The following is a 13,968-nucleotide window of genomic DNA, read 5'->3' on the forward strand; positions in this document are numbered from 1 at the left end:
ATCTTAATCAAGGGATGTTGCCAAAGAAGTTCTGAGTTCAATTTAATCTTCCAGTCTCTAACTACTAGAGACACTGTATCCATTTTACCTCATACACATAAGACCTTATGGAAGTGAGGTTGTTACTACCTGTACAGTATAAAAAATATCCTCTTTATGCTCTTATCTTAGAGACTTTTTTGGAACTAAGCAGCCAACAACTATACATATAACAGGAGAGCTAGGTTCTGGGAAATTACCTAAACCAGATCTCTACATTCTATTTTTTTATATTTAAAAGGTACTGAAACAGTGTTTTAATAAATGAATTGTGACATGAACTAAAGTGTAGGATGGCACAGATCAAGAATTTTCTGGCACTTCTGCTTTAACCATACCACCAAACTCCGGGTGTGAGAGAGAGAAAAGAAAGGGGCGGGGGAGGCGGAAGGAGCTGTGTGTGTGTCTGGTTTTCTGAGTCGTTTTCTCCGTGGATGCACGTGAGATTAGGTTTAAGGGCTTGTTCGCTAATTGACTGCAGGGACTCCTTTTTAAAAAGCCAGAAAAGTTAAAAAGTTCTTTCAAAACTGTATTCAATAAATCACATCAGAAATGAGGCAGGGCAGGAGTTGGGGAAGGTCAGCGCTCAGCTGGAAAACAGAGCAGTGTAACTCACCGACTCCTCTTTAGGTCCTCGGACTTGAAACACCAGTGTCATTATAACACGCATATGATAGTCATTTAGGCTAGCATATTTATTCTCAGTTTTTTTCTCACTTAAAGAAATATGACAAATCCCCTTCAAACAGAGACAGTCTCTGCCTTTATTTTATGTGGCCACTATCAGCTCCAGGGGCTGTGCTCAGGCTCACTGCCAAGGCCTGCATTTTCACTTACAGGCAGTCGGCAATCCTGGTGCGTCCTGAGAGCCGAGCGTGTCCGTCAACACAGGGTCTCCACAACTGTCCTCGCCTGACTGACTCCCATCGCCCATCTGTGAGGCCTTCACTGCAGCTTGTAGGCTCTCAGCTAAGACAAAGAAAAACAAAAATAAGTCTGAAAAACAAAGCTAGGTATATATTTAATCTAGACCAGGAGCTGGTAAATTGCATTTGGTCTGTCCCTGCTTTTGTATGACCCAGGGGCTAAAAATGATTTTTTTCTTTTTTTTGAGACAGAATCTCTCTCGCTCTGTCACCCAAGCTGGAAGGCAGTGATGTGATCTCATCTCACTGCAACCTCCACTCCCCCGGGTTCAAGTGATTCTCCTGCCTCAGTCTCCTGAGTAACTGGGATTACAGGTGCACGCCACCATGCCTGGCTGTTTTTGTATTTTTAGTAGAGATTGGGGCTTCACCATGTTGGTCAGGCTGGTCTCAAATTCTTGACCTTGTGATCCATCTGCCTCGGCCTCCCAAAGTGCTGGGATTGCAGGTGTGAGCCACCGCACTTAGCCAATTTTTACATTTTTAAAGGTTGTCAAAACATGAAAAGTGCCTGTGCACACACATACACATGCACACACACACAGCTGCGTCCCAGAGACTATGTGATTTACAAAACCTAAAATCTGGCCCTCTGTAGGAAAAGTTTGCAGAGCTGTCATCTACACCAATACTTTTAGCATCATTTTACAATAGAGAATTAACTCAATAAAAAGCTATAAACCCATGGTATAAAAATATCTCAAATGCAACTTTTAGCAAATTAGTATGCCTAAAAACTTCCTGTCATTCAGTTAATTTAAATATACCAGACATTAAAATTTTAAAACTTGTTACTCAGAAATATTAGCTATTCCTCAAAAGAGTATTTCCCTACGCTTGTCTTTAGAAAGACAGATTCCCAACCTTTGCTCTGGACTTACTGGATTTGATTTTCTGGAGGAGAAAGTAGGATATGTAGTTTAAACAAGTGCCTGTTCTAGGGGCTAGAGGGCACTTGACAACTAAGAGGGGCGTTCACAGATTGCAGGAGGAAAGAGACAAACACAACCCGCTAGACTGCAGAGAAGCATGTGATCCGCACTCACCTCCGTCGGCATTATTAGAACATTGTAAGTGCTACTGCAGCATGGAGGAGGAACCGCATTCTAGTAGGGTTCGGAATATGTTTTTACAGGAGGTGAAAACTGAGCAGGACCTGGAAGTCTGGATGGATTTCAAGAGGCAGAGACAGAAGACAAGAAAGGAAGGAGGAAAAGCCTCCCGGCAGAGTGGAGTCTCAGGGAGACTATTCAAGGTGCACTACTGAGCTGGCTCTTTGTCAGATGATAACTACCTCACCAGGATAAGAACTCCTGCTCTATCTTTTGGCTGCAGTTGGGGCTGGGTGGTTAGTGATCCAGGGTGGATTATCCCACTGCACCTCATGCAGCACAACCATTGCTCTGAGTTCTAAGCAGCTGGGTCCACTGCTGCTTCCTGGCACCTCTGTTACAGTGTGCCAGAGGGATGGAAGCAGATGGGCATACAACCCAGGTTTAGTCAAAGTGTTGGTGGGGGAGAAAATTAAAACCACTGGCTAATATTGAGAGTGGGTGATTTATTTGATCAAGGCTTTATCAAAGATAATGGGGGGGGGTCACTGGTTCTTGTCAACCCATTTGGAAGTTTTTTGGGGCTTTCTTTCTAAAATACATCTTGACTCGGTCTACTTTTCTCTGCTTCCATCATCAATGGTGCTGGTCTAGACCAAGCCTCATCTCAACTTCTGTGATTGCTTCCTAACAGATCTCTAGGCAGATTTGCCTCCCTCCAGTCTCCTGTCCATTCAGCAGCTAGTGTTCTAAGACATAAATCAGATCACTCCATACCCATGATTAAAAGCTTCCAATGCCTTGCCATCCTATTTGGAATAACATCCTCTTTTGTAATTATTGAAATATGGCCTACCATGATCTGATCCCAGCCTGCCTGACCCACACCACCTCATCTAATGGAGACCCCCCGACATCTGCCACCCAGGCCTTCTTGCTTTCCTTGAACATGTGAAGCTCATTGCAGCCTCAGGGGCTTTGCATTTCCTTCTCTCTGCCCAGGGATCATCCGCCCCAAGCTCTCAGACAGCTGGCTTCTCATTTCTCAAACCTCATCTCGAAGAGAGGTCTTTAGGCTAACCTCTTTGATGCTCCACCTTATCACAATCCCATTATCTTTAGGATAGATAACTATGTGAAGTTATCTTTTCTCCTTGAGTATTGTCTGTCTTTCCCCACTAGAAGTTTTACAAAAGTATTACTGCCTCCCTAGCACCAGCAACCATGCACAGGTAGATGCTCCATGCATATGTGATAAACAGATGGATGGGGGGGGATCTATCCATGAATCCTACTTCAGACCTCTACGCCGTTCTCAAGACCTCAGTTTCCTCAACTGGGAAACTGAGGCTGATTCTAAAATGGCTGATTCTAAGATTTCTAAATTCTCTTCCAGAGCTAATATTCTGAGATTCTAAGCCAGAGGCTGGCAAACATTTTCTGCAAAGAACCAGTTAATAGTTTAGGTTTTGTGGACTAAATACCCTGTCAAAACTGCTCATCTCTGCCACTGTAAAAAAAAAAAAGTAGCCACGGTCAACACAAACAAGCAGATGTGGCTGCGTTCCCGTAAAACTAAACTTACGAAAGCAGGTGGTGGGATGCGTGTACTCCGTGGTCTGTGTGCACTCCGTGGTCTGTAATTTACCAGCCCTTCTTCTGCACAACAGCATTTACTGCTACTCTCTCAGGAGGTGGCTGGTTTATCTCCCAAGCCCTTTGTCCCACTGTCACTTCCAGACCTTTATCTCCACCTCTCCCTTCAACTCCTTTCTGCCTTGAAGCTCCTGGCCTCAGGTTACACGCTCACTACCACTGCTTGCTGCCTTTCCTCTGCAGACCTTCAGCCACACGCGTGCCTTCCCGGAATGAGCTAGCACACACCGCACAAGTTCTCCCCCTCCCTCTAATGCTAATCCTGCCAAAGTTATCAGTAATTTCAATTCTATGAACTTAGTCCTTCCACCACCCTGGCCTCTCATCCTCCGGACTTTCTCATCTCCAATGACCTTGCCCTTCACCCGACCTCGGCCACCATCTCTCAGTGCTATTACCAACATCTGCACTTTTCCCCCTTAAGTCTATTCTCCCCACAGCAGGCAGGGGATCCTTTCAAACCACAAGTCAAGTCACTCCTCCACTCAAAACTGTCTAATGCTCCCCATTCCACTCTGGATGAGATCCCAACTCCTTCTCTCCAGCCATGCAACCTGAGACCCAGTGAACCCTGGACTGATTGCCTGCACTGCTCACCCCACCCTCTCTTCCTTCTGCCTGTGCTGTCCCCTGCCTGCTCCTCAGGTGAGCCTGGCGATTCCCTGCCCCAGGACCTTTGTGCCCACCGTCCCCTATGCCTGGAAGACTCTCTCCCCAGATATCACTTGGCTTTCTTCCTTCATGTCCACTTACCTATCGTTATATCAAAGGGGCTGTCCCTGACTACCCTATCTAAAATAGAGCCACCCCAAATCATCACCCTCTTTCTCCCTTGTCCTGCTTATTTTTCTTCATAGCATTTGAGACAATCTGACATATTTATTTCTTTATATTTGGCTGTTTCTAGAATATAAGTTCCAGCCAAGTAAGGACCTTGTCTTTTTCTGCTGTATCCTCAACATCAAGACTATAGTGCACAGCACATAGTAGGTGTTCAATAAACATTTTCTGGGCTGGGCACAGTGGCTCATGCCTGTAATTCCACCACTTTGGGAGGCTGAGGCGGGTAGATCACCTGAGGTTGGGAGTTCAAGACCAGCCTGACCAACATGGAGAAACCCCGTCTCTACTAAAAATACAAAATTAGACAAGCATGATGGTACATGCCTGTAATCCCAGCTACTTGAGAGACTGAGGCAGGAGAATCACTTGGACCTGGGAGGCGAAGGTTGTGGTGAACCAAGATTGTGCCAGTGCACTCCAGCCTGGGCAACAAGAGCAAAACTCCATCTCAAAACAAATTTCTTAACATGTCAACCCAAACCCTTCTCAAAGCAACTTACCTTCCTTCAGTGCTGCTGCCAGTAATGAGGCTGCCTGGGGAGGCTCGCCTGCGTCAGGTTTAATAAGGAGGTGAGGCTCTAGATGGACGTCCTCAAATCCGCTCAGTTCTCCAAGTTCAGCATAGATATGCAGCTTCTCCTCCAAATACGCACAAATTTGCTGGTCTTGGTTAGTGAGTATTTCTATGAAATAGTATTTACCATAGGAGGTTATTACTAACATGAATACAACCACTAATGTGAGAGTCCATGAAAGAGATGTTGCTAATTAGCAAGCAGTGTGACCTACAAGAGAAAGCCCAGGTGAAGACTGGGGTAGATGCAGCTTTCAGGCCTGACTATGCCACTGAGTGACTGTGGCCTCCAGGCAGTGAACAATTTTCTCAGCTTCCATTGTCTTTTCTGTAAACAAGGTCCCTTTCTCAGCCTCGTAGTTCCAGAAAATTTGCAAAACCCTTCTTTGTTTATGCAGGCTGTTTTCTATTAAGACTAAACATTAAGCTTGGGAATGAAAATTGAGGCTGCACCGTCCATGAGGAGTGAATGCCCACGAGGGTAAGCAATACAAATGCCTGGAACTGCGCAGGCTTCAGCCAGCTGTGGTCAAAACCAAAGACACTGGTTTATGTTTTTGTTTCTAAACATCCAATTTCTTTGCCCATCTTTGCATGCATCATTGTCCTCAGGTTTCAACGTGTCACAGAATTCTTAAAGCTCAAAGGGATCTTAACTAGCATTGAATCCAGGAATTCTGTCTTCTCTGTGCTTCAAAGTCACCTTGGGAGAGCTAAGAACCCCAAAGTCTATATCCCACCTGCCACAGATTCAGATTCAACTGGTGAAGGGTGAGGCCCAGGCATCAGTATTTTTAAAGACCTCTCAACTGATTGCAATGTCAAACTGGAGTTGAGAATCACTGAGCTAGTCTAACTTCCTTCCTTCACAGACTTGGAAACTGGGGACCAGATCTATCGGGTTCCTTGTCCAAAGCCATTGACATGACAGTGCTGAGACCTAAAATTAAACCATGAGACAATAATTCCAACATTCATCTGCCCCACACTGCCCACAGCTATTGCTTTGTATATGTTATGTGCATTTCTTACATCCATTGTCATCACTAAGGTGGAAGTGAAGGGAATGTCATCTTGTTTGAGCATTTCTAGTGTAAGTTTTTGGTTTTCAGTTTTGCTCGGGAGGGTGGTCCAGGGGGCCTCAGGTACACAGGATGAATTATGTAGTTATAACCTCGTGTTCATGACACTTGGGCTTTCCCAACACCCAGGAAAACACCACGACCAGGAGTCGTAGGTGCCTGCACTGTACCTTGACATTGCTGAATTTTGGCCACTCTGGCTTCAGCTTTCCTCCTCTCTTCGTCAGATTCACTTGTCCTTCCCCCTTTTTCTTCAGGGCAACTTTAAAAGACAATAGTCAAGAGACACAACTGAAACTAAATGCAAGTATCTGTAGATCCATTAGAAAAACATGGGAACTTGGCAATAGATTTATTCATAAAGGAGAAAATTTCAGCATTAAAGGAATACATCATGCCCCCTGATTAGAGACTTGGTTTTCTTGAGTATACAAAGAATCTTACATAACATTACATGGCTCTGAAAATCAGCAGTGTAGGATGACTCAAATATTCCAGTGAACACAAATATACACTCAAACACACACACACATGATGGCAATAAAGTATAAGGATTGTAGGGGATAGAAGTGGGGTGCCAGATCAGATGGGGTGCAGTGGAGGTGGAGAAATTTTATATAACTTCAGGATCTAACTCATCAAATTGCTATTGAGAATGATCACCCCCACCCTTGTGCTCCCAATTATTAAAAGTGTCCTTGCACAAGTAATGAGGAATAAATTGACTTAGAATACTTAGATCCAACAATTCAGAAACATTTATTGAATGATTTCTCAGCACTAGGCACACAGAGAAACATAAGACATGACCCCTGCCCTCAAGGAGCTTCCAATCTAATTAAGCACACATATATGTACATAAAAAAGATAATAGCTACAAGGCATTCTATAAGAAGCATCGAGTAAATGCTTTAGTGAGCAGGTGTTAAAGAATTTCAGATAAGGAAGAGATCACCAGGACTGAAGAGGTCCTCATGGAGGAGGGGAGGCCCGAGCTGCATCAAAGCCCAGCAGGGCGCAGACGGGCAGAGGGAGGTGCAGGCATTACATGCAGGGAGGCGCGGAGGAGAAAGCTGCAGATGGGGGACTATCGCAGGCAGGTGCAGGGGGCAGGGAGCAGACCATTCTGGCAGAGGCAAAGTTTTCATGCAGGAAGACATGGTTAGAATGTTTTCCCCAACTGAGAAGTCTGTTCATAGATTACGGATGGAAGGAAACGTTACCTTTCTACAGCCTGCTGGATCCGTCTCATCCAGTTATTGCGTTCCTCCTTAGAATTGGTGTGAATTTCATACATCTCAGGACCAGCAGATGAAGCACTGATCAGAAACATTCCTCTCTCCTCATTAGCAACTTCTCTAGCAATAAGCTTTTGAAGGGAAATAACTGATGGCTTCTGATCCTACATAAAATAGGAAGGTGAGCAGATGAAACAGCATCCCAGCTAAAGTAAGGCTCCCATAAAACATGAACTAAAGGAAGCAACAGTATTAGGTAAACCTTTCTCTACTTCCAATCTTTTCAAAAGAGCTGTAGAAATTGATATGATCTCCAATGGAGACGGTATGGAGAAGAGAGGATGGAAAAAGAGAATTTATGGAAATGTTTGTCCTTAAGAATTGGTTTAGGCCAGATGTGATGGCTCATGCCTGTAATCCCAGCACTTTGGGAGGCCAAGGCAGGCAAATCACTCGAGGTCAGGAGTTCAAGACCAACTCGGCCAATGTGGTGAAACTGTACTAAATGTGGCGAAACTGTACTAAAAATACAAGAGGCAAGAGAATTGCTTGAACCTGGGAGGTGGAGGTTGCAGTGAGTGCACTCCAGCTTGTGCAACAGAGTGAGACTCTGTCTCAAAAAAAAAAAAAAAAAAAAAGGAATTGGTGGTTTAAAAGTGAAACTTTTTAAAAGAACAGTCAGAGAAGAAAAATATCAAAATGCCATATTTAAGGGAGGAGAAATTTGTCTAACAGGGCATGAGATGGGAAACTATATCAAATGTCACAAAGATTGAGAAGGATGGAGGTCCTAAAAAGTCCACTGGACTTGCAATACTGTTTCAACAGTAAGGTGACAGAACAGAAGCCCAGCTCATGCACTACAAAAGTGACAGATATGTATAGGTGGCAAGACCTTCAATTCCCCAGCATAACCAATCCTTTTTGCTCCTGTCATGTGGGTCACAGCAACAGAGTGTCTACAAGTTCTGCCTGTAAATGCCTCTTCTCACCAAGCAGATGAGCCCTTGGTGGGCGGGAATGGGTATAATTCATCTTCATATGCCTGGCACATAGCCTTTCGTAGAGGAAGCACTCAATAAATGTTGGTGGAACGAGTTTTACATAAGTCCACCAGAAGGTAATAGGAAGAAGGTCTAAAATTGGCATTTACACCATAATTAAACCACCTCTTCTACCAACATCTACTGTGATCCTCCAATGTCCCTTTCTAAGCAGTAGGGATTCAAAGAGGAATAGCACACTGATGATGCTTGGTAGGTATATGTGGTTGAAAGAATGGCCAAAAGAATGCCTTCAGGATGAACAGTTTGGGGGATAATATGAAGAATCTTCATTGGTATGTGGCTTCCACCACTGTTTACGGAGCTGGTTGCAATGTGTGGTTTTGCTTCACAATCATGGACTGAGTGACGCCTTTACCCAGAACATGCCACTCTCCCCTCCCTGCTGACTCCTTGGTGCTGGCTTGTCGGCTTTCCCAGCACCATACAGCTTGGCCACATCTGACGCTGTGTGCCACGGTGACCCAGGGTACCTCCTCACCCCATGCTTCCCAGACTAGCATGAGAGAAATATATGATGGGACAAGACCTCTGGTCTGTGCAGCCCTGTGCTCAGCCTCTGAAAATGGAAGCAAAAGCAGCCCTTGTGGCAGAGTTGGTTGAATACTGCCCTCTCTAGTTAGGGAGATCCTTGGAGCATTGAAAATCTGGCTTATTCTATTATGGATCTACTCCCAAGACCTTATCTGCTTCCTTGATCCAATGTGCAGCTTTAGCTTCCTCAGCTGACAAGGTAGACAGCCTCTGTACGTACAAAGGCAGAGTAGGTTTACTTGCTTAAGACATGAGCAAGAGTGAAATTATTTGAACCAGTTGGTTACTGTTGCAGGGGAGAGGAGGTGGCAGGTAAGACCTTTTCAAAGTGAAGAACAGGTGAGTGCAAGGAAAGCAGCATTCATCACATCACCATCAGACCAGGGGCAGAGGGACCTGTCCCCTGGTATTCATACTAACCACGCACAAACACTGGAGAGGAACAATTCAAATTAACTCTCCAGGAACGGAAGTAGCATGTCTGCTTTGGAGGTAGATATCAAACACTGGTGATACAAAGACCTAACCCAGCCTGAAGGAATGTTTTAATTGTGCCACAGCATTTAACAAACAAAATTTAAAACTAAGTTCTCAACCTTTAAACACTAGGGGATTCCACTTTTTAAAAGCTTTAGATTTCTGGGTTCTTGGGGAAAGCAGAAGATTGGCAATTCTGGGCTCATATTGTCATTTTCAAACACTGACTATAGCCAAGTAGTCTCTGCTGTCTTTGAGACAGGACATGGACTCACTTTTCACTACAGTCCCTACCACTTTCTACTGTCTCCTCGCTTCTGACCCTGCCACCTTCACTCGTTCGCATTTCCATCTAATCCCTACAGGCATTAGGAGTTGAAGACCTCTGATGTAGGAGAAGGAGCTGCTATGCTTAGCCATATTGTTACACCGCATCCATTGTGTGCTAATTCTATTATCCAGGGAGTCCACTGTGATAAACAGACATTAAGGCTGCTTCCTATTTTGAGCTTCAGCTGGCAGGTTCACAGGTTCACTGTGTCTTGGTTATTTGTTCCTTTTGAATTTGCCTTCTTTGATGTTCAAGAGATTCCTCCTACACTTAGTATTCCAAGACTTAGTGAACACATCTACTTTTTCTTATACATTTTGTAGGTTTGAGTTCTACCTCAGTTTCCAGCTGAGTCCTTTATGAAATAAACAAAAACACAGCAAAGCTTTCTTGCAGGGACACACTACTCCATCCTCTTGCTATTTTCAGCTGCTTATCTTCTGGCTATTTCCAACTTCATCATGTCTTCTGTAACATGCAGCAAGACAAGCATCTAGGGAAGAAGTTTTTTTCTAAACTGCACAAGAAGTGGAGGATCTCACCTGTACTAACATGAGGATGACTTTCTAAAATACTAGGATGGAAACTAGGAAATCCAGATATCTGTATACCCCTAGCTAAATGCTTCAATTCCCTACAATGTTAACTATAAGGTATTTATAACACATGGGCTGTTGCCAGATAGATGTAACTCCGGAGTGTTTCAACAGTAGGGTGCACTTGACTCTTCAAGGATAAAATGAGGCTTTCTCTTTTGCTCTCTGATACCTCCAAGGGCTTAGCTGTCATTTATGAATGCAGCTACAGGTCAGGTTAACATCTTTAAGAAACAGTATCAGTAACATTTTACAGTTGTCTATAGCCAAACATTCCACCAAGAAGAGCCAGGTTGTAACTGTCTTTATTCTGGCATTCGGTGGATTGCATTCCTAATACCCCACTTAATGGTAAATGTGGTCTATGGGTAGCACAGATAAAGCCTCAGGAGGTCATACGAGACAAGAAGGAAAGAATTATATTTCAAGTCACGGTCTAAGTTGAGCATTACAGGATCTGAATCCATATGCTGTATTCGTCCTAAAAAACAAGATAGTTGTCTTTATATCTACTTCATGATCAATCAGCAGGACATCTGTTTGGTAATACCATCCAAGAAGCAGAATTTGCTTCTCTCTTAGGTCTTTGGTTTTAAAGAAGCATTGGTTTCTGTAAAGATGTGAATTTGTTTCCTCTTCCTACATGGCCTTCACCATCCTACATATTAAACAAAACGGTCCCCACTTTCCCATTTATTTTCTCTATGTTCTTTCAGAGAATCTCTGAGCATCTCAGATAACAGCATAGAGAGGCCACTGGACAAACTAGTAGGTTTTCATGAAATTTGTAATACAGTTCAAACTGATTGGGAACATAGGGATTTCTTTAAGGTCTCTTATTACACTCTAGAATAGCTCTGTGAAAACGTCTTTGACCTCCATACAACTCAACATCATTGTGTTGATGAAAGGCAACGTGCTGAACAGGATGATGAAGTCTCTCAAGCCAGCCTGTCAAACACAGAAAGGCAGATGATGTGCGGCTCCAGCCTCTTCCCCAGAATCCCATAGACATGCCTCTTTGTTTTCTCTGAGCAACACAACAGAAGCCGTATTAAGCTTTGAATTTGCTAAAATTGGTTGGAATTAATGGCATCTGCTAATGGCACCCAAATATCCTACCATTTGGTGGAGGATAAACACTAGCATTTTAGGAAGCCACCACGCACTGCCCATATTGGTATTATGTCTTGTATTATTTCCTCTAACGGGGCCTGATGCTCCCTGATGCTAACAAGGAGTTAACTTTGACAACTTCCTTCTCTAAGTCATTTGGACCAACCAGATGCCAAATACAAAATGTCACAAAATACTAGTTTTATTGTTAGTCTAAGTCTATGTACTAGCAATTAGATGAACACATTACAAAGATAGTGTTATACAAACACTGTTAGTTTTTAGAAGCCATTATAGTAAAAATAAGAAAGAATCTTCTGTAAACATGAGGCAACAGGATGGTGATCCCTTGTTGGCGGAAGACACACGACAGCAGTCACAGGGTTAGTAAGTGGGAGAGCAGGGCCATGGGCATGGAGAAAGCTGGATGCTGGCAGAGATCGGCTCTGCTCAGCATTCACATTTTAGTTGCTGGATCTAAGGGAAGGGGGTTTGGGGCCAAAGGGGCAGGGCAAAGGGGAGTCTACAGGAAAGACAAAGAGGGGTAGATGACATGGGGACATTTGGGAGGTTCAGGGCAGTGCCTCTTCATCAACCACTACTGAAGTACTGCAGTATTCTCACATGTGATTGAACTGCTGAACCAGCTACGTACCCCCAGTTGTGATGAAGCAACACTTAACCATGCTACTTTAACCCAACAAAATGCTTTGTCTCCATATACTGCAACCACAAATAATAATGGAAACATAACAGAAGCATATACTCTCCTGTGACTATTTTATTTTACTAGGAATTTCAGGCATTTTTCAAGAAAATGTGTGATCAAACCTATTTTTTAAATGTATCACATGATCATATACTTACAACGGCTGCAAAGATGTATTTCTGGTCTTTTTCTTGTAAAAAGAGCAGCACATCAGTTAGAAGGAGAGCTAGGATATCTTTAAAGAAAAAACATTACTAGTATTAATGAAGCAAATCACAGTTCAAATAAACAATAAAAATAAAAAGACTAAGATTTACACTAATTATGAAACTTCTATTAAAAAAAAAAACCTGTATCATGAAAGCCAAGGATATATGCTATTGATAACTTCGTAGAAAGCTGTCTTTAAGTGTGCATGTTTGTGTGCATAGCGTAGTATAGTAAATTTCCAGCAAAATTTAATGTGGTCACTTTCAAAACAGAAGAAAAATATTCCTAAAAAAGGAAGTTTTAACAAAAAGAAGCAAACTCTTACCTTTGGCAGGAAAAGTACTGAATTAAAAATGTAAAGGGGCAGCTTCTACCTCAAAGTATATATGCCTGCTATTTTATTTCATCTAGATCTGAGCAAGGTTTAGGATTCCATACGTCCCTTACAAATTGTTCACAAGAACTCATCTTCATTACATCCAGTGAACAGTCCAACACGAAAGTTACTAAACTGATTCTACTAAGCAGATAAGGAACAAATGACTTAGAGCAACAGGATCTACAGGTTGTGGTTAATATTTTTTCAATACAACATTGCTAGTTGTTGATCAACAAATCCCATTTCAGATATTAGTTGCAATCTCCATCAAAACTTGATCATCCTCCAATGGGCAATCATTTTTGAGTAGCTAGAATTTAACAACCTCTTCCTCTCGTTGCTTACCTATGGAACCTATGGATGTTATGAAGATGAGCTGTTAGTGGTTCTTAGCCCTGGCTGCACAGTGGACTCACCTGGGAGGTCTTTAAACAATCTGTGGGCTTTGGCTTCATCCCCACAACAATAAAATCAGAATTTCTGGGAGGAGACGTGAGCATCTATAATTTTTTTAAGTTCCAGAGGTGATTCTAGTGTGTGGCCAGGGTGAGAAAGCCTGGGTTAAGCAGTGTGATAGCTACATAAGGAGTCCTTAAAAAATGGAATTATCTGCTCTGGACTCTATCCAGATGAACAGAGTCAAGTTCGTGCCAATTAGCAAGCAGTAGCACTGAGGAAGAGCTTAAATCAGTGTCAGCAGGTGTGTGGATGCATTCTATTAGTCAGTAACAAAGATGACATTCAGAGTTCTTTTTATTTCTCCCCTCCATGGTCTGACAGCCCTAGGCTGTGTTGACATGCAACAGACCCTAGGTGTGTTGGTATACTGCCTTGCTTTCAACACACCACAGTTACCAGAACAATTTTTCTGTGTCAACAATTAGCAGAACTCTCAGTTCCTTTGATTTCGGACATCACAAACTTGAAAACTCATAAAATATGTATAAAGGCTTTACCTTGGAGCAGCAAATTCCCACCAAAGATTTGTAACATTGACCAAATTTGCCTATTGAAATTCACAAATCAATCTTTCAACTGACCTGGAGTTCGCACATGTGTGCCTGCAATTCTGAACTGTTTTTCTTTTGAAAATCTGTCCTCTGTTAAATGAATAACATGTATGAAAGGAGAAACTGGTCTGG

The 13,968-nt window shown here is 43.0% G+C and overlaps 1 protein-coding gene across 3 annotated transcripts in view; it reads right to left on the minus strand.

Moving 5' to 3' along the window:
- ARHGEF28 (Rho guanine nucleotide exchange factor 28) overlaps positions 1-13,968 on the minus strand; it is a 319,529-nt gene that overhangs the window by 43,999 nt on the left and 261,562 nt on the right. For all 3 annotated transcript variants that reach the window (XM_032278477.1, XM_032278468.1, XM_032278487.1), the window contains 5 exons: positions 12,396-12,472; positions 7,396-7,574; positions 6,343-6,434; positions 5,017-5,199; positions 877-1,008 (listed from right to left, as the gene is read on the minus strand). In XM_032278477.1, the coding sequence (XP_032134368.1) occupies positions 877-1,008; positions 5,017-5,199; positions 6,343-6,434; positions 7,396-7,574; positions 12,396-12,472 (663 nt within the window). The remainder of the gene's footprint in view (positions 1-876; positions 1,009-5,016; positions 5,200-6,342; positions 6,435-7,395; positions 7,575-12,395; positions 12,473-13,968) is intronic.

Source organism: Sapajus apella, unplaced genomic scaffold (genome assembly GCF_009761245.1).
Source record: "Sapajus apella isolate SASKATOON/1434 unplaced genomic scaffold, GSC_monkey_1.0 scaffold1, whole genome shotgun sequence".
NCBI classification, from domain to species: Eukaryota; Metazoa; Chordata; class Mammalia; order Primates; family Cebidae; genus Sapajus; species Sapajus apella.